We start from the raw sequence: 21,975 nt of genomic DNA, 5'->3' as shown, positions 1-21,975 counted from the left end.
AACTTTATACTCAAACCTATTTTCCATTAGAAAGACTCCTAAAAACAATCCCTCATTTCTTTCTATAGTAAGGATTTATTATTAATCCCCAAAACCTGATTTACAGGAGAAGATTTTACAGTGTCAGGAAACAGGACAAGGAATTTTTTAAAAGTACTTGTAGTCAGAGACAATGAAAAGTGATTTGTAAGAAAGAAGGGAAAGATGGTGACCCAGACCCAGGACATACATTTCATACAAGTAAATAGCTTGATAAAAAGTATTTTCCATAGTTAAATTAATTCAAAACCCTTCCCAAGAATTTCTCTCCAAATGGCACTTAAACACCTGTCACTAGGCTTAAAACACCTGCTACAAATAGTTTTCTGTTACTGCCCCCAAAACTAGCATATAATCTTCCTTTCTACAGTTAGGGATTGTATTTTATATCCTGCATTAAAAGTCTTAGATTGGAATATAAGTCACAAAACTGTGTGCCCGTTACTGTCTCACATGTGTAAAAAATGTACATACACATCCACGCAGGGCATGTTCATACAGGTATTAAAAAAGTCGGAAACATATGAAAAATGACCCAACCTTTTGGCAGTCAGGAAACAAAAAATTTAAACACCTATTACTGTTTTACTCGTGAGACTGGCAAAAATCGGAATGACTCATAACATTTACTGCTGGTAGGAGCTTGAGGAGACATACTTAAATATATTATTGGTGGGAACATATACCTTTTGGAGGGTAAGACGTATGCCTTCATCTCTTATCTTTTAAATAAGCACAGGCTTCAATCAAATAATTTCACTTCTAGGTACCTGTCCTAAATATCCACAGATGAGTACAAAGACATGTACAAGGATTGCATCATTATTTGTAATAATGAACATAGCAAACAACCTTAATTTTCATAGTGGGACTATGGTTAAATACTCATTTATTTAACGAAGTATTTTACTGAAATTAAAAATAAGGTACATCACTTCCCTTCAATTTTGCTATGAACCTAAAACTGAATTAAAAAAATAAAACTTTACCGAAAAAGTATAGTTTGAGAATTAAAGCCCTCATTTCCTGAAATAATTGAGAAATCCTTTAGAATTCTGAAACCACTAAGCTAGTGATAACTTACTCTACTTCTAAAATTTCCTGAATTTTCTAGTGATAAAGGTATGGCTTAAGGCACTGTAGTTAAATGATAAATTTTAAAATCAACAGTTAGATAGATACGAACATATATGTATTATCTGTGTGTGTGTGTGTCTGTGTGTGTGTCTGTGTGTGTGTGACTGTGACCTCTCAAAGGCAGGAATGGCACCAGCTATATGTATCCCCAATGCCTGAATTCAGTGCCTGACTTAGAAGTTGCTCATAAATGTTTTCATGGAATGAATTCATGTCATAAAGCAGTTGTAAGAGGTAAAAGACGAGAAAACAAATCTAAGAGGTGAGAAAAGAAGTCTGATAAAATCAAATGATATAATTTTCAAAATGGGAATTATCTACCTAATCTTTAGTCTGGAAAAAAATCTGTATCAATCTACATCTTTAAGAATGGTTCAAAAAAGTCAGGAAAACCACATGCAAAATTCAAAGAACACTAATATGTATTTACCAGCAATTCTAGAAGAAATTTTTTATCAAAAGTTGTGTCTTCAGTTTTAGGAAGAGTTGGTAACAAGCAGAGGTATGATGCCACCTGGTGGAGTGTATTTGAACTGCAGAATAAAGAATATTTAAATCAGATTATTTTATTCTTAACCGCTTACTTCACTTTTGAAACATGTAATTTTACAGACTGCCTAAAAGGTTTTACCTAATAATTATAATTCTATGACATGAGTAGCAAATATTAAAAATCAGCAATGAAAGTTAAACCCCTAATACACGGTTTCCAAGTGTCTTCTGCAGACCTCTTCTGGTCCCTAAGATCCTTTCAGGGATTCTACAAGGACAACACTTTTTTATATTAATACTATGGCATCATTTGTGTTCCCCCTCCACTGTCTTTACAGATACAGTGACAGTGCAAAAGCAATGGTGGGTAAAATAGCTGGCACGGATCAAATTGGTGGCACCACCCAGTCCTGTAAATAGTCATAGCATTCTTCCCCACCACATACAGTTTAAAAGAAAACAAAAAATCAGTTTTGAGAATGTCCTTGATAAAGCAGCAAAATATTATTAATGTTATTAAACTTGGACTCTTATCTGTTCTTTTAAAAATTCTGTGTGACAGAATGGGGAGTACACATTTTGTACACAATGTTTATTTGAAATAACTGACAAACTTGAATAAATGGCAAAAAAATTTCAAATTTCAACAAAATAAACCTGTAACTTCAAGGAAAACATTTTTCATGACAGCATTTGTTGCTAAAGATAAAGTTTAATTCCAAGTGACAAACTGGAATTTTGGAAAACTAGCATTTTGTCACTATGAGGCTTGATAGCTTTCCACTGTTTGATAACTACAATTGAATCTTCTATCCCCAAATTCCCTCACTCTGTCCCAGTCCCTGGTAACCACTAATCTGTTTTCAATCTCTTTCCAGACTTTGCTTTTTCCAGAAAGTTAAGTAAGTGGAATCATACATTATGTAGCGTTTTGACACTAGTTGCTTTCACATAGCATAGTGCATGTGAGTTTCACCCACATTGTTGAGTGTATCTGTGGTTTGGTTCCTTTTTGTTGCTGAGTAACAATAAGTCCATTATATGGATATATCAGTGTGTTTATTCATTCTTCAGTTAAAGATATTTGTGTATTCCAGTTTTTGAAAAGTATAAATAAAGCCACTCTACACATTTCTGTACAGATTTTTGTGTGAATATAAGTTGTCATTTCTCTTGGGTATGTCTGTGAGAACACTAGATTATAAAGTGCATGTTTAACTTTACAAGAAGCTGTCAAATTTTCCCAAGTGTCACTATCATTCCGAATTCCCATCAGCAGTGTATGCAAATTCCAGTTGTTCCACATCCTTGTCAAGAGTCAATACCCTGCTGTTTTTCTATACAACTCTAATAGGCATGTCATGGTATGTCAGTATGATTCAAATTTATATTTCCCAAATGACTAATGATGCTGAGCATCTTTCTGAAGGCTTATTGACATCTGTTACCTTCTTGTGTGAAGTATCTGTTCAAATCTGTAGCTACTTTTTTTATGAAGTTGTTTTCAGAACCCTGTGGATACCAGTCCATCATCAGCGAGGTGTTTAGCCAATATTTTCTCCCAGTTTGGGGTTTGTCTTTTCATTCTCTTAATGTCTTTCAAACAGAAGTTTTAAATTTTGAAAAAGTCTAATCTATCATATTTTCCCTTTATGTATTGTGCTTTCGTGTCTACAGAATCTTTGCACAAACCACAATCACCAAGATTTTCTCCTATATTTCCTATAAGCTTTAGCTTTGATATCTAGGTCTATGATTCATTTTCAGTTAATCTGTATATATCACATGAGAGATGTGTCAAGTTTCACACCTTCCATATAGATGTCCAATTATTCCAGCACCACTGCTGAAAAGATTGTCCTTTTTCCATTGAGTTGTCTTGGCACCTTAGCCAAAAATCAACTAACCATATATGTGTAGTCTATTTCTAAGCTCGACTGTTTTCTAGTGATCTGTATGTCTGTCATTTTTTCAATACCATAATGTCTTGGTTACTGTAACTACTTAGTAAGTCTTGAAATAAGGGACTGGAAATCCTCCAACTTTACTCTTTTTCAAAATGGTTTTGGCTATTCTAGTTCCTTTGCCTTTCCATATTAGTTGTAGAATAAGTTTATAAAGTTCTATAAAATATCTTGCTGGGATTTTGACTGGAACTGAATTTTATTTACAGATCAAGTTGAGCAGAATTCACACCTTAACTGTGTCTTCTCATCCATGAGCAAGGAATATCTTTCCATTTTTAAAATTAATTCACTTTAATTGCACAGACTTCCTTAACATGGTTTCAGATATCACACTAAAATTAACTTTTAAGAAACTATCACTTTTAAGTTTTGATTAGTATCAAAGAATATTCCCAATTATTTGGAAAAGCTATTAAAATACCCCTCCTTCTATGTAATGCTGGATTTTCTTCATTTACTTCAACCCAAACAGTATCTCACAACAAACTGAACCTAGATTGGCAAAACCAACTGTCTTTGAGTAAGCCAGTCATTAGAGATTTTCAAAATTACAAAGCAATGCCACTCTTTTCACTGTGTATTTTTTTCATTTTGAAAAATGTATTTTTCACTAACATATAATAGATTTTAATTAACTTTTCAAATAAATATTTAAATTTTTCTAGTTTCAACTTCTAATATAGTAAATATAATGGCTATAATCCACATTTTAAAAAGTTCTTGAGAACTTTTAAAATAATGCTTAAGAGTGTAAAGGAGTTATATGGGCAAAAATAAATTTCTCAGATGGATTATGTAGCCTAATTAAATGTAAAAAAATAAATCTACAATAGCATTTTAAAAATATAAGACAATATTTTTGTAATGTTATGATGGCCTTCTATATAAAGCATCTATTATTGTTACTAAAAAGATGAACAGATGTGATTAAAAATTTAAAACATCTGTAAATAACAAAATATACCATAAACAAAGTCTAAAAATTAAGTGAGAAACTGAAGAAAATAATTGCAACACAAATTAGACAAAATATTAGTATCCAGAATACATAAAGATTCCTTTTAAAAAATCAACAAAATGACAAGTAATGGAATACAAAACAGCAAAGGATAATAATAAGAAAGTTGCAGGAGAAATGCCAATTGCCAAGAAAAATACGAAGTGTGATCTAAAAATATAGTGAATACTTGAATTAAAATAAATTACTACAGTAAATAAATGACATATTGCCATTAATCTCCCTCAAAATACTCCCCCTTGCTTCAAACACACTTATCCCATGGTTCTCGCCACTTTCTGAAGCAGTTCTGGAAATCTTCTTTTGTGAGTGTCTTTAGTTGTGCTGTCGTGGCTGCCTCGATGTCCTGAATTGATTCAAAACATTTACCTTTCATGGTCATTTTGACTTTGGGGAAAAGCCAGAAGTTGCTGGTGTCAGATCTGATGAATAAGGTGGATGAGGACACACTGTAATGTTTTTATTTGATAGAAATTGCCATACCAGAAGCGATGTGTGACACAGAGCACTGTCATGATGAAGGATGAAGTAAAGACACTCACAAAAGAAGACTTCCAGAACTGTTTCAGAAAGTGGCAAGAATGATGGGATAAGTGTCTTTAAAGTGAGGGGGAGTGTTTTGACGGGGATTAATGGCAATGTGTCCTTTACTGTAATGAAATTTTTTTTATTTAAACATTCAGCATATTGTTTGATCACACCTCGTATATTTCAATGAAATCTATCCCTGTATCTGTGCAACCATCTCTTACTTGGCAGTAAGTGGCTTGGTGTCACTCATTTCAGGGGATCCTTTGTTGATGATGTCTTTGTATAGGCTCAATGCTTTCTGCAATACGTTGCCATCAATTGGAACACATTTTCTGTTTGTGTCTTCCATCCACAAATTTAATGCCTTTTCCACCTTAACTAAGCATTTATCACAGTAATACTGTGGCCATAACTTTTGCAGTTTGAGGCCAAAATTAGCATAAATTTCTTTTTCCTTCTTCACAATTCTAAGAGTCACAATTTCAAGATCAAAGATTTGTTCCATAGATCTTAGCAAATTCAGCATACTTTTTTTTTCTTATTTTATTAAGTTGAGAACTTTCACCTTTTCACTTAAAGGAAGCACTTTATGACTTCTCTTTGGCACTGAATTGCCAGCATCACTAGTCTTGTGCTTTGGGGCCATTATTAATTAGAATAAGGGTTACTTGAACACAAGCTCTGTGATACTGTGACAGTCAACCTGTCAACCTGATTACTGATATGGCTACCAAGTCACTAATGGGTGGGTAGAATATACAGTATGGATATTATGCCAGACAAAGCAATGATTCACCTCCTGGGCAGGATGGATCAAGACAGTATGCAATTTAAAACTTATGAATTGTTTATTTCTGTAATCTTCCATTTAAGATTTTTGGGCCACAGACAACCCAGATAACTGAAACTGCAAATAGGAAACTGTGGATAAGAGGGGACTGCTGTACAAACATTTTTTGGTTTCTACTGTATGTTGTTTATAACTAATGGGATACCAGCTTTATGTTCTTGTCTAAGAAAAATTTAAGATTTAGGATAACTGCATGTTATGAAACATATAAGTTTTACCAAGGAAAAAAAAGATGTATAATTATACTTAAGCGACTCAAAGATACCAAATGCAAGAGACAAGCTCTAGTAGCATGACAAGTAATATTACTTAAATTAGTGCAAAATGATTAAAAGCAAAACAGAAAATTAAAATTCAATTTCCCCTTCCAGTTACCTTACCTAAGAGGTCCGAAACACTTGATCAAGGATTCCCGAGTATCTACTTCTGCCACGTTTGAGAGGGCAAAATCATAGAGTTCAGGGAAATGTGCAAAAGCAGCTCTCTAGAAAAGAACAGCAAAAAAAAAAACAACAAAAAATCAGTAATTTATGTCTACCTATTGTTACTATCAACAATTTATATTATATAATGGAAATATTTTTTAAAAATATTACTATACTTCTCTTTTTTATATGCTTTTCATATGTGACCTCTGGCTTATTAAGCCAGAAGCATTAAATACAATGGGAAAAAAGCTAGAATTGTTCTAGCAAGGATGAAAAAAACCCAAGCGTCAACGTTCAGTTTTTCATTTCTAAAATTCCACTTTGAATATACATGAAAGCCAGGTTCATTGATACGAGGGGAGGAAAACAAAACACTTTATTACCAAGAACTGGCCTAACAAAACTAAAAGGAAGTTTTAGTTTTCAGGGGAAATTCCCATTAAAGCAATAGCTGAGGGAGAAGCCAAAAGCATGGTTGCTTGTATCCTGCTTTACTCTGGAATCCTGGAAAGAAAGGACCTCGCAGGGTAACCCCCCAACCAACGTGGGATAAGCCGCAACACAACAGAAATAGCTGCATTACGTTCATTTGATAAGAAAGTGTAAGATGACGCTAGTCTTCTTTAATGCCATGTAGCACAGAGAAGATCCAGAAGTTTTTCATGTACTCCATGGTGGATCACATACACGGCTGCCAACGTTGTGACTGAAGCTGCCATGGGATTCCCACAGGCAATGGCAAAATGACCCTGCAACCCAAGCCCGAGGTGAGCTGTCTACGCTAGGAAATAAATGCGAGTTAGCTCTCAGAATTCCACACCACCAAGAACAACGATGGGGTCTCATCACCAAGGAGACAGCCCAACTCCTCAGGAGCAATCATCATGCCTGCCTGTGCCAGGGGAACAGACCATATGCCACAACAGCGATGGTCACTTCAAGGACAGAGGCAGAAGGACAAAAGCACTAATGCTCTGAGAAAAGCAAGGAAAGACGTCTAAGCTGGGACAGCGTGCAGATCACTCCTCTTACAAACAACGAGGTTGTCTTAGTGTCTCCATGTACCCAGAGGCCATTTTGGGAAAGAAGAGGGAGGGCAGAGACTCCTTGAGAGATAACGGAAATGATTATGAAAGACAGGTGAACTTAAGTTTGACTGAGTCTTTACCCAAAAAATGACTTTTTAAAACAAAAAGAACTGAATTACTTTAAAATGACAAAAACTTCTTTCTTGCCACCAGAGGAAATGGAAGTCAAGAGTGAGACAAGATCAATAACAGAACACAAAAGTATTTTTTTCACATCTGAGCTTTATTGGTAAATTGCAGTCCCATTATCTCTGTTTATCTTTAAGAGTACAAAATGCTTACACTACTTGTCATATTGAAATATTCTTTCATAAAATAAAACTGACATTTAAATGCACCAAATTGGCCCAGCTAACTAATATTTCTGAGTGTCAAATACCAATATTCTGTTTCTCAGGAGGAGGCTTATGAAAGAAAGGCATTTTTTTTCAAATTCATCAGAATTAGGAATATTTTAAGAGTTCAAGATGAAAACACTATTAAAGGAATACGTTTTTCTGTGTGTACTACACAAAACTTAAATTATTCATGACCCGACTTTATGGAACAGAAGCAAAGGCTACAATACATTTCAATTACCTGGAGAGAAGTAATTCTATCATAGTGAATTGTAGTCATCTCATTCTCTGTCAGAGCATTTCCAGTCTGGTCATTAATCTCAAAACCAGTATAGAACTTAAGCATGTCCAAAAGCTAAAAGTATACATTTAAATTAATAAGCTGTGTGAACATAAGAGCAAGAGAGCATGAACAAACACTATTTATTAAAAATAATAAACAAGTCCATATACTTTCTCAGAGGTGCTGAAAAACTCTGGAGTGTAAACATTGCAATACACGTTTTAGAACATACCCAAATGTTTTACTTCAGTGAGAATAGGTATATATATGCCTTTTGAGTGAATTGTTAAGTCTATTCCATATACATAGTCTACTTATACACAGAAGAACTTAAAACACCTATCTCAATAGTAAAAAGACATTAAGGATCTAATCAAAGGAAGCAAAAATTTTAATGGAAAAAAAATTATCTATGTCATTGCAAATTTATAGAGCTATACCTCCAGAAGGCACTCCTGAGGTGCTTTACTTATACCACTTAGTATCTTCTGAACGAGGGTTTCGGAATTTATAATTGGAGCTACTCTTCCCTATGTGCTGCTTCTATAACAGAAAAACAGCAAAGTGGGGAAAGATAAATAATCTATTCCTTCATCAGTCTCCATGGCCACTGAGCCCTTTCTTTGGCTTAGTTCCTAGTGCTAAGAAAGGCCTGCTTTTCCTCTGTGGCTGTAGCAACAGAGTCCACTGGCTGCCTTCACCCCAAATCTTTATATTATTCTTAATTCTAATGTATGGCAGATCAGATATTAGGATTTTAATATATGCAGCAATCACTGGGATTTAATGAGAATAAGGAAAAAAAGAATGGTCACAGATACAAGACAAAAGATTTCTTAAAATATGTAAACACAAAAATTGTCACTCTAACTATGATCTCACTGAAATGCATGTGTGAGTAGTTTGTTAGATTTTTCTTCTGGATGACACTACAGGAAATGCAAAACCGTAATACTTCATCTTCCTATCCACGTTAGCAAACAAAGTGCACTGCCTTCCTACTCAAGGCAGCAGATGAAGTGTACATACACTGCCGTGCCACCAACTGCCTCTGCCATCATCTCATGGACAGAGAGCCATGGTATTAGGGCATAGTTCGCCTGAAATTAATGCTCATCATCTATTATATTCCAGTGGTTACCGACATAAAATCAAAATATGTGAGTATGTGGAACTACATTGCACATCATTTAATCCAATAATAAAATCACATATGATTAACAAAAAGTTGTATCATCACTAGAGGCCACCTATACAAGAATGCATTCATTTTGTACATTAAGACTTGATTTTTACTTAAAAATGACTAATTAGGAATGTTCATTATAAAATTCAATATAAAGCAAAATATACTTTGTGTCATGCCCTGGTACTCCCCGTTGAATGAAAAGTTCAATTTGGAAATGAAAACAGAAAGTATGTTCAGATACATCAATGCTCACCTGGGAAAAAAGATGGCCATCCTCTTCCCTATGAACAAGATTAGAAAGGTAACAGTGAACCAAAAGGTGGGTGTCATCCAGGATGGTATTAAACCAACGCCTTGTGGGGAGTAGGGCCTAGAAAAAATAAATACCATAGCAGTAAGTCTGCAGGTTCTCTGCAGCTAAAGGTGAAATCTACTGATACGTATCTCAAAAGTGTCAATCACATCCAAAGTATCCTCAACTCTCCCAAAGATACCGTGCACAAAGCAAGATTCGTTGTAAATAAACTCAATGTTAATATGTCTCAGTAAAATACAGTACGTATTGGAAAAAAATCTCAGATATCTCAGCCAGTAGTTTTCGAACAAAATCCTATATGAAATCCCAATATGTACTGTGTGTAGGTTTTAAAAATGGGGTTGCTTTCAGAGAAAAGGGAGTGGGAACCCCTGAGTGGAAATTCCTCTTTCCATTTCTACTTCCTTCATCCCCAATGACAGTCAGCAAGACAGTGCTGAGAAACGGTGACAATCAGCTTGAAAGCCACTAATCTAATCAACGCCCTCATTATTTATAGATGAAGTTATGAGATCCTCAGAGGGTATAAATTAGTTATTGGCAAAGCGAGAATCTGAATGAAGATCTCATGGGTAATGGCTAGTCCGACAGTCTAATCCTCATGTCAAGAAACCACCCTACCTTTCCCGATAAGGAACAAACAGAAAGGATTATCTTTCAATTGCCTGCATTAAAGAGGGAAAGGCAAGGAAACGAATTCGATCTGAACGACACCAACTCTGCATCTGAACCTTCCATCAAAATCTTTCACCTAATAGTATGAAACCTACTTTAAGAATCTCAATTTTAAAAATTGACAATAGCAGCCCTATCTTTCTTCATCAAACCACATTAGGTATCTTTCTTCATCAACCTCATTTTAAAAAGTGAGATTATTAAAGAGATGGCCATAAACCCATGATTTCAGCCACTATTTTAAACTCGATGAAGGGGTATTAAAATGGAAGAGAAAATAAACTGCCATTGCTAAACTCACGTTTAATAACTATACTAAATAATGTTTTTTCTACAAACAGCAACCATCTGAAAACGTTACGGGTCAATTGATTTTGACTTTCTTTTTCTGTGAGACACCTTGAAATAGGTACAAACTAACTAAGGCCAGTTTGAGGTGATAAATACTTCATAGTCATATGCTTCATCTTAGCCTCCTTATTATACAACAGAAAAGTCACTGCACACTTACCTCTAGATCAATCATAAGTTCAATGAATCTTTCACAGTAATGAACTTTGTCCATAGTGACAGGTTCTAGACATAACAGAGAAAATGTGTCAGAACTTTCTTACTTAGGTCATTCTGTGGTACTATAACTTAAAATTGGCAGTTATTTAAAACAAGGTCATTTGTCTCTTATTCATCAGGATTGGACTAACTATGATTCAGAGTAAGGACCTCACATAGATTTCAAAAACAGGCAGGCCTTACCATTTAGCTCTACAAATTAAGAAAATGAAAAACCTAGCTTGGGTCAGAAACATATTATAAAAGTAAGATTTGCAAAAATATTTTTAAAGTATTAATTTTTACAAATCTGTACTAAATGATTAGATTTTGAAAAACTTGGATATAAAAACTTGGAAATAAAAAGGCTTTTTCTTGTAAATACTCAACCTACTTTCCTTACTGTCTTCATATACTAAACTTCTAGGACTTTCATACGCAAAAAAAACACATACATGCATGCATACATGTATACATACAAAGATTACAAATGGGAAAGATACACACCAAGCTAATTAAAGGTACAATTTTTATGACTTTTTTCCCACTGTATATATATTCCTTTTGACATTAAAATGCCAATGACACATAGAATAAAATATTTTTAAATCACTATCTTATGCTATTCATGAGCATTAATGTACGATTTTTTTAATATTTATTTTTGTTTTTAAATAATTACAACCTTGTGACATGACATACTTTCAGAGTACAAGTTTGTTTTTCTGTTTTCAAGTGCAAGGAAATGGTCTACCATTTTACCAGCTAAAACCATCCTGCCAAGATTGTTTCAATTAAAAAGGATAATTTCAGCGTCCTTACTGTTGCTTAGTCCAAGGACTCCCAGCAGGGACTAATGCAGTGCTAGACCTGTATAAGATACCCTACAAATGCTTAGTAAATCCATTTATTGAATTTATTTGCAGTATACAGGAAAATGGAGGGCTTTATGTGGAAAAAGAAATGTGAATACTTTTGTGACTAACATACAGAAATGTTAACTGGAACTTTTCCATGCCCATAATCCAGACCCTGAAATTACATAACCACAGACCTTCATAGCAGGAAATGACCTTAGAGAACATCTATTCTAGCTCTGCATTTTCCAGGTGAGAAATTGAGGACCAGAAAAAATGACTTGATAAAAGTATAGAACAAAGTTATGGCTGGTAGAAGTGGAGCCCAGGTTTTCTGAGAGTAGTCTAAGTCAGACAACTGTTGAAACTAAAAAATTTAAAGGAGCAACTTTTAAATTAAATCTATTCAAACCAATCCTCTATTGCTATCTTTTGTTCTTATTACAGTCAAAGGAAAACATTTTTTCCCCAAACTTTAAAAAGTGAGCAAATTCTATATTCTGTATTTTTATTTATAGCTTGAGAAAATTACTGGCAATGGCCTGTTTAAAATTTGAACACGATGGTTAGTGCTCAACTTCTGAGCCCTGGAGGACAAAGCTGCATGTTTTCAATTAGTTAGTCCTACTGGGCATACTGTTCAAAGTTGAAACCTTGTTATTACAATTTCAGATGTCAATATACCCTTATCATTTGCTTCTTATATGTATTGTGTGTGTTTTTCATTTGACAGCTGTCCTGACATCTCAGATCATGCCATACAGATTTCCTTTAGAACCAACAGATAAGGACATATTTTTAATGATTGTAAAATGAAACTACAATTCTTGTTATTCTGTTCAAAATTACTTTTCTATTTCCTAACTGTATAAGCAATCCATCTTTATACCCTCTCTGAACCAACACACCCAACACACTGTTTTCAACATCTGTTTGTTCCTTTGCCAGCGAGTAAAATTTTGATTGAAGCTTAAGACCAATCTAAGAAATTTTGTTTTCTGACAATATAAACAATAATGGCAACAGTTAGTGGTTTGTAGGTTGTTAAAATCACTGCAGGCCCTATGATGTTGTTGCTGTTACTTGATTTTCATACCTTTCTAGATGACCCTAGACAAACATTCCATAGTCAGAGACATCAATTATTATGACCCTATTAGAGATATTAGCAGTTCTAAGCATGCATTATTACTAATTGTTGCAAGAAAACCAAATCAATATAATAAGTCCTCTTTCCAGGTTTAAGCCACTTAACTGAAAGATTTAAATATATTACGTGACTTAGATTATAAACATATGATAACTTTTTCTATATACTGATGCTGGTAATAACATTATGCCCCAAATCATGATTTATACCATTAGTGTCTATTCCTCACTGAACTACAGGTATGATTCTCAGTTCTAAAAATACTACTTGGAGGGTAAGCATTTATAAGTAATTCTGTTGTATTTTAGTTTAAAGAAAGCTACAATATCTGATGCAAAAATATAAATATGATACATCTAGAGAGCTGCTCTTATATTCCAGTTAGGAAATAAAACATTTTTAACCAATGATATATCTTACATAGCACATATACATCTTTATTAAGTAAATAATATTCAATTTGCATTCACTAAATGCTTATAAAAATCTTGTAAATACAGCATGATGTAATTAGCCCTGCTTGGCATATAGAAATATAACACACACACACACACACCTGTAATATAGATACATGTATATATATCTATATGTACTATAATCATATGCTTTACATAGTATATACTCAATGGAGGGAAATCTTTCCCATTTCTTCTTGTACCTTGTATCTCAAAAATAATTTTCCTCTTCCCCCCAAACAATACTTGATGTCACTTGAAAACACTACTCAGCACCATACTGTAAATGCCATGTGGACAGGGTCTGTGATTGTCCTTTTATCACTGTGTCCCAGCTCCTTGCTCAGGACCTGGGTCTTGCAAGCCAGCTCAAAAAATATTTGCTAAATAAATGAACACTCCAATAACCATGCTGTTGCCTTTAGAATATATGAATTTTTTGGCAGTCCTAATATTCAGACTGGTAAAATATTTGAAAAGGGGAGGGCATACACTTTGTCGTTACAATTTAAAATCATTCTAAGAGCAGTTTTAGACTAGAGATTAGTAAATCCTACAGAGCCATCTAAATAACTTCATAAATAAGCTGTGTAAGAGAAGATAGTTACCGGAAAGTGGGACTGATTTCAGCACAGAGATAAACTTCTGGATAAGTTGTGAAAGAAATCTTCTTTCTTGATAGGCTCTAAAATGAGAGATAAAACATTGACCAAATTCTTTTTGAAAAATAATTATTTCAAAAGCAAAATTTTAATGAACAAGCCTTTCTTACACTATTCAAATGTTCCATTTCTCTCTGAAATTGGGACTATAATTTGAAGACAAAGCTTCTTCTTTGTATAATACGTAAGCACAGCTCTACATGAAGAAAAGAAGAGCCTCAGTACAGGCCTAATAAGCCAGCTAAGAAAGCACCTTTTCTTCTTACTGTATAAGTTTTCACTTGTTTTAAAGGTCAGGACAAGAAAGAAGTTTTCAAAATTTCATTTATAGCCTGTCCTTCACATTAAAAACCTAATGTATATGTATGTAGTTAAAAATGAGATGTACAATTTTATATTTTAATATGTTTAAAGTTTTAAATATAATACAGTATTACAATGTCTAAAAATTAAATGTTCATTTAAAAAAACAATTTTTGCTCCTTACTAGTTTAAGATGCACTATGCACCAATAATCAACAATCACCAGGTATTGGATAGCTGCAAATGATTATTCTAGTCCTGCTGGAAATTCAAAGGAGGTGAATGACTAAAACACATTTGAGATGACAAGTCATATAATATAAAGATAATCAGTAATACAAAAGAGCATGTAATTAATAAAACTGGCTGACATTTATTGAGCACTCACTGTGCCAGGATTTGAGCTATGTTAAATACTTCACATGAATAATCTCATTTAATGTTGAAAATGGTTCTATGAAATAGGTACTGTTGTCCCAGTTTTAAACTGAGGCTCAAAGAAGTGAGGTAATTTACCCAAAGTCACAGCAACTGAGTGTGGAACCTTGCTAAGTCTAATTGTAGAACAATACTCTAAGCAACTATACATATTCTAACCATTACATAAACAGCTGGTGTTTCAATAAAAAATATACAGCTTGTTTTAGAAGTCAGTGTGGCCTAAAGTAGTTGGTCTGGAAGAGTGTCTAGGAAGTTAACCTTTAATCAAGTGGAGTGGACAGGGGAAAGGGAACTTAGAGAAGGAATATTTAAGAAATGATGAATAGCCCAGCGATTTGGGAGAGTCATACGAAATAGCTGGTGGTTTTTGTTTGTTTTTTTTTTTAAAGATTTTACTGGGGAAGGGGAACAGGACTTTGTTGGGGAACAGTGTGTACTTCCAGGACTTTTCCAAGTCAAGTTGTTGTCCTTTCAGTGTTAGTTGTGGAGGGTTCAGCTCAGCTCCAGGTCCAGTTGCCATTGATAGTTGCCGGGGGCGCAGCCCACCATCCCTTGCAGGAGTCGAACCACAACCTTGTGGTTGAGAGGACACATTCCAAGCAACTGAGCCATTTGGGAGGTCAGCGGCAGCTCAGCTCAAGGTGCCGTGTTCAATCTTAGTTGCAGGGGGCACAGCCCACCATCCCTTACAGGAGTCGAGGACTCGAACCGGCAACCTTGTAGTTGAAAGTCCGCGCTCCAACCGAGCCATCTGGCCACACAGAAGCTGAGTGGCAGCTCATTGACTTCATTCTAGTTGCGGAGGGCGCAGCTCGCTGGCCCATGTGGGAATCGAACTGGCAGCCCCATTACCCAGAGCTCGGGCTCTAATCAACTGAGCCACCCGTCCGCCCCTAGTTGGTGGTTTTGAACATCACTGTAAGGAGTCTAGCATTTATCCTATGGGAACGAGGAAACCACTGAAACCTTGTGAGTAGGAATATGACAAATTATACATAATTTTCTACAAAGATGGCTAGTTAGGCTCATTGTTGTAAGAAAGCTAGAAGGAACACCAAATAGGAATTTACTGTAGTGGTTTAGTCAAGAGGCTGTAAAGGCCCGACAACAGCAGTGTGAATAGACAAGAAATGAGAGAGAGGACAAAAGATGAATCCATCAGGACTGGCTGACTGGATATAGTCAGAGAATTAGAGTATTCCAAGCCCAAATGGCTAAAAGTATTAAGAGAAACTGGGCACAAAGGTGAGCTTGGGAGGAAAACACAATGACTATTTAATTAACCCAAATGGGAGTTCATGGCAATGTGTACAAATAGAAGTATACAGCAGAGAGTTACATGAAGACAGGAAAACTCAGAAGTCAGGGTCAGAGAGATTTAGGGTTAAATCATACTGAGATAATAGAAAGAGGGTTTTTAAAAAAGTAGTCAAATGATGCAAAGATATCATGTAATTAGTTCTAGTCAAAAGGTTGCTGGTTGGAAAGATACCATGAATGAGATGAGACCAGAGTTGGAAATTAAAGAAGGGATATTCCTACTCTGACCCTAATAATCCCGTCCTTATAGCTCTCACTCCCTTATTCTCATTTATGGCATCCAGCTTTTCTTAGTTCCTCCCATTTTCAGTAACCACAAGCGTAATTCCAGCTTTCACTTCTTTTTGTCCTCAACTCTCTTTTTGTGGTTTACATACCTCACTAGATAATCTCACCCATATTCATGGCTTCAGTTACTATCTATACATGAACAGACTACTCTCCTAAGTGGGGGCAAAAAAAAATAAGACGGAGTCAAAAGTAGTTATCATAGGTCCAAGGGAAGTGAGTCCTGAGCACACACACACACGGGGGAGGGGGCGGGGGGGGAAGGAGAGAGGGAGAGGGAGGGAGGGAGACAGAGACAGAGAGATAGAGAGAGGTGTAAAGAAGTGGGTGGAAAACAGCAATTAAAGATGGAAGAAAAAAGATTACTGCTAGTATACTCACGGGATAAATAAGGCAAGAGCAGTCAGACCAGTTAGCCTCAAAGAGACAGAGAGAAACATACCTCTTAGAGTGTGCAAATCCTTCTCATGTCCTACTAATAGCAGTCTGTTCAGTGAAATAAATGCTTGCTACCAGACTTTTACCCAATTGATAATAATTACCATTAAAATAAGCCATAATCCTTACCTGCTTCTTTGATCCTTATACTTGATTTTTCTCCTTAGCATGGATAACCATCTAATATACTATATAATTCCGCTGTTTATCACTATCTCCCCAACTAGAATGTAAGTTCCACTAGAGCAGGAATGACTTTCCATTTTCTTTTCTGCTTTATCTCCTATACCTAGAATAGTACCTAGCAAAATAATAAACACTCAATATTTGTTGAAAGAATGAATGAATTATGGTTGGACTGTATAAAGGTCGCTGTTAAGAGTGACGGAGTAAGAAAAAGAAAAGTTGAATTGATAGCCTGAAGATTGTGGAGAAAATTTGTGACCCATCTGTGACAGACAGACTATGAGAGGCAGGGAGAAGACCACGGATATACTTATCACTGTGGCAGAGAGAAGAGAAAGAAGAAAAAGTGGTAAAAACACCTCTTAGACATTTATTTGGTTCAGCACTATGTAAAGGAAACAACAAACCAGTCAACATCATCTAAAAGCCACACCCCAGCAAAATAAACCAACATGGAACAAAGCTTTGGCAACATACTGTTCTCTTGCTTCTGGATCCATCTTTTCATCATTCTTTTTAATCAAGTTCCAGAATTTTCTTAGCTTAGGTGTCTTTTTTAATTCTAATTCCAATCGTGCCTGAAAGAATAATGTGATATTAAATCATCAGTAACCTTGATCAACTATTAGCTAGTTTTCTGATGTATAGATACAACACAGAGCAATGGGATAAACCTGAAAAGCAATATGACAAAATCTGAGAACTAAGAAACTAATAACTGTATTTTTAAAAACTGTTCAATTCTATCACTTGTTAATAGAAAAAAGACAAAAGAAACTGCCTTTTAAAGATTTTAAGCTCAATTATTTAAATTCTTATTTCTAAAATTAAGGATTTCAAGTTGAAAATAATGAGCTTTAACACTTATGAGCATAATGACTAAAGTTTGAAAAATGAGTCTGAAACAATTAACATAAAACAGATATCACAAATAAACAAGGTAATGTCCGTATCACCATATTCTTTCTTATGGCCCTAAGCAGTTTTTAACTTATTATTAATTATTTCTTTGTGTCTGTTTTCATCCCCATTAACTGGTACTTATGAATGAGCTTGCATATCGGAGTACCTGCAAAAACACCCACATGTAGGAAACAGAATCCTGAATAAAGTTTTATACTGAAATTTGATAGTTTTATTTTACTCCCCTAAGATATGTTTGTTGTGAAAATATGGCTTTGATACCAGCACGTATTATCAATAAGGATTTGATGAAAAAAATGAAGTCGTTAATAATAAACATGATCCAGACCTTCTCCTATAGCTCTACGTATATTCCAATCACCGAAAATAAAAATTCAAGTCTGTATTGAGTCTCATCCAAAGACAAACACAAGAATAACCACATTTTGCTAAATTAACCCCCCTTCTCTATGAGCTCAATAGATATTACCTTATTTCACCTTACAATATTGAAATTAGGTGAAATATATATTAGCTTGTATATAAATACTTTAAAACTGAAAAACTACATCTATGATTAAGTTCATGCATAGTAAGTAAGATGTTTTTCAGCAAGAAAGGAGATTTTTAGCTACCATTTTATATCCATATTAAAGCTACACAGTCTAAAAACGACATTCCACTTACAACATAAACACACGTAAGTTTCTGAAATGAGGTACTTACAGGCTGTAAGCCCATCCACATTGGGAGAGAGATAAGTTGCTGTACTTGACTTCGTATCAAGTCTACTTCCTGTTTAAAGCACGAAGAAAACAAGTTTATAAACACACCAGCATTTTAACCTTCATCTTCACATAAGGAGCAGACTGCCTTTTTAAGTACGGGGAGGGGAGACATACCACCAAATCAATATTTGATATTTTGATATTAAGAAGTTCAATACTTTTTAAAAAAGATACGGTATCATTATTTGTAAATTCTATATTTGGGAATTCAACTACTTGCAAAAACTGTATCTGTAACCCCAAACTCAATATTCCTGATGCTTTCAGTCACTCACAGACAACACAGAGCAACAAAATATGTGAGTGGTCCAAGTATATTGCCAGCTATGCCTTCCTGCTTCAGCTCTCCTACAAGCAAGTGTCCTTTTCGCAGTCTACTTAGTGCGAACTTTTTGTTTTTGTGCTTTATGTTGGTGGTTTTGCTTTTTAACATGGTCCCCAAGCACAGGACCGAAGTCTATCTAGGCTTCCTGGACTTAAGAAGGTTATGATGTGCCTTATGGAGAAAATATATTAGATGAGGTTCGTTCAGACGTAAGTCGAAGCGCTGTTGGCCATGAGTTTAACATTAATGAATCAACAATACCTATCACATGAGGTGTCTCTAAACAGAAACACACATAAAACAAGGTTCTGTACGGATTGGCTGATGCAAGTGTTGTGACCAGAGGCTGGCTGAATGTAACCCTAGATCCTCCGTTTTAGCTACTTCAGTGTTTGCAACTGCTTTACAGAATTACCTCAAATAACGAGAATTGACAGCAATTTATGTATTTAAAAACATAAAGCATTTCAGTAAGTTAGCTTTTAAGTTAATTAAACCTGGCACCAAACTAATACTAATTAAATCTTGATTCTGTTCAATTTTTGATAAGGAATCACATCAACATATATTCGTATTTGTTTTGTTTAGTTTAATAAATGAGCTAACAGTGGCATCCAATGGGGGCATCATATTTATGCCTTTAGAAGATCCATGTGACCTAGTACATGAAAACAGGTAATAACCATCCATCTATCAACATTCAGTCTTCAGGATAAGAAAGAACCACATGCACTCTCCCGCAGGGGTCTAAATGCACTATCAATTCAGAAGCACTTATCTTTAAATAAATAGGTATCTACTTTCAGATAACCACAGTAGGGAGGCACAAATAAAATATTAATTACTGTAAATGTTTAATTTTACCAGAAGATAAGCTTATGAAGGATGCAAAATGTATCAGATGCAACCCCAGAGATTTTCAAAGAGCATCCACAATTGCTCCTAATCAATCAACTCAAAACAACTCTCCCACTGAACTGCAGCCTGTGCATGAAGTTATGACTGAAGAGTAAGGAAACTATTTTTGTGTGGAACTTATGGCACAGATCTCATTACTCAAAGTTCCTATTAACCAGACGCTTTGCTGCTCTACCTTAGAGAATTTCAGTTCTCTTTATTATTTTTCTTAGAGTCTATCTGAAAAATGGAGAGGCCAAGTCCAAATCTATTAAAAAAGTAAACAGCTCTTATACAAAAATGGTTTACTGAGAAGGGGCTAAGATCGAGCTGTTAGTATTATCCTCACTCCCCGCTACTGTGAATGAAGAGTTGGCCACAGAGGTAATCTCATCTACTTCAACTTAAGAACAAGAAAACTTGAAAGTTCCCCCAAAAGGTAAAGTAACATTTACCAAACTATTGAAACAGTGATCAAGAAAGAGCAGTAACACCGTCTGTTCATGGAGTGAAAATTCACCATCAGTTTCAGCCAACGCCGCTTTCAATATACACTTAAAAAAAAAAGGGAAGTGGTCTGGCTTCTTCTTAAAAGTCTGAAAAGAGAATAAAAATTCATCTTGAAATGGCTTGTTCACCTCTTTTTCGCCTTTAAACAAGCATGGGTAGACGTTTTAGGAGTCTATTAACAAAAGCAAATAATTACAGAAAGATTATTTGCTTACTTATATTAATGGTAGCGAATCAAATATAGGTTTCTGGCAGGACTATGTGAGAGTTGCAGAAATCTTTGGTTAATAAAATAATGGCGTTAATGCCTTTATTTTTCATTCTGTGGATTATGCCTGTAAATAGCTCAGGCTTTGCTGTCTTATTAAAGGATCTGAAGCATTTTAATTCTTTTGATTTAAACAAAAGAAACAACATGTTTAGCAAAAACTACAGTGCTCCCACTCTAATTAATCTCAAGGACAACCTCTCCTGTTGCAGAGTCCCTCTTTACTCTTAACATCTATGTCTTTAAAAAAGTGTAAGTAATATAAATATATTCAAGCCTCTCTGATCTACCTCCCACGTAGTTTCTGCCACATCTCTCTTCTTTCATAGACAAGTGCTCCAAACGTGCGGTCTACACTAGTTGTTTTCCATCACTTCCCTAGAACAAGCCTCCACCCCCAGCACCTCCCGGAAGCTGTATGGCTGTCAAGTCCAATGGACTCTCACCAGCCCTCGATTCCTTCTGAATGTGCTGAAGGCTCCTCTTCTCTTATCACTTATATGGCAGTGCTCCTACAGTTCTAGCCTCATTTTTCTTGTGTCTTTCCCATTACTTCAACTACCATCTGCTGATGATTTCAAATACAAATCCAGACTTCTCTCCTTAGCTCTAACCCTTAGATTCCTCTGTCTACTAGACAATTTCATCTAGATATTCCAAAGGTAATTTAAACTCAGTAAATCCAAAATTCAAATCAACAGTTTTGTACCCTCCAAAGTATTTCTCAATTCTCTTTTACCCATCTTGGTAAATGGCACCATCATTGTTTTTTATTCAGTTGCCCGAGCCAGGAAGGTTATTGAAAATACCCTTCTCTAATATTACTTCAATTATCAAATCTAATCAACTTTCTAAATCTATGTGTAACCACTTCTCTTAATCTGTACTGTCATTTCTCTATTTCAAGCCCTAATCACCAAAGTGGTCTTCATAACATGCAAACTGATCAGGCCATTCTCTGGCTCAAAAGACTTTCCCTCTCTCTTCCTACAGCAGTTTGAAGCAATATCAAGAAATCCTTAAGGTCTCTTAGTAAAACACAAAGCCCACGGGCTCTATTCTGCCATAAAATGGTAGTCACTTAATGAATTTGAGAGAAGTGACCATCATTTTATCGTAACGAGCCTAACACCTTTTCACTTTGGAAACCATCCCCTTAAAACAGATGACAAGCATCCATGCCTATCATCAAAGTATGACTGAAAGGGAAGAAACTCTTGATGAGCTGACCACTTTATGACGACCAAAGAAAACCTAGATTTTGGACCTCTACTGACCAAGTCT

At 35.2% G+C, this 21,975-nt stretch overlaps 1 protein-coding gene across 1 annotated transcript in view; it reads right to left on the bottom strand.

The window, feature by feature from the left end:
* Nucleotides 1–21,975, bottom strand: part of AQR (aquarius intron-binding spliceosomal factor) — an 88,520-nt gene that overhangs the window by 53,948 nt on the left and 12,597 nt on the right. Inside the window, exons 6-14 of the mRNA XM_033108153.1 lie at nt 20,369–20,509; nt 18,630–18,698; nt 17,478–17,578; nt 13,971–14,047; nt 10,863–10,927; nt 9,614–9,730; nt 8,130–8,243; nt 6,415–6,518; nt 1,607–1,709 (exon numbers count right to left, since the gene is read on the bottom strand). Of these exons, the coding sequence (XP_032964044.1) occupies nt 1,607–1,709; nt 6,415–6,518; nt 8,130–8,243; nt 9,614–9,730; nt 10,863–10,927; nt 13,971–14,047; nt 17,478–17,578; nt 18,630–18,698; nt 20,369–20,509 (891 nt within the window). The remainder of the gene's footprint in view (nt 1–1,606; nt 1,710–6,414; nt 6,519–8,129; nt 8,244–9,613; nt 9,731–10,862; nt 10,928–13,970; nt 14,048–17,477; nt 17,579–18,629; nt 18,699–20,368; nt 20,510–21,975) is intronic.

Source organism: Rhinolophus ferrumequinum, chromosome 6 (assembly GCF_004115265.2).
Source record: "Rhinolophus ferrumequinum isolate MPI-CBG mRhiFer1 chromosome 6, mRhiFer1_v1.p, whole genome shotgun sequence".
NCBI lineage: Eukaryota > Metazoa > Chordata > Mammalia > Chiroptera > Rhinolophidae > Rhinolophus > Rhinolophus ferrumequinum.
The sequence above is the reverse complement of the archived record's forward strand: the minus strand, read 5'-3'. Positions and strand labels throughout refer to the sequence as shown.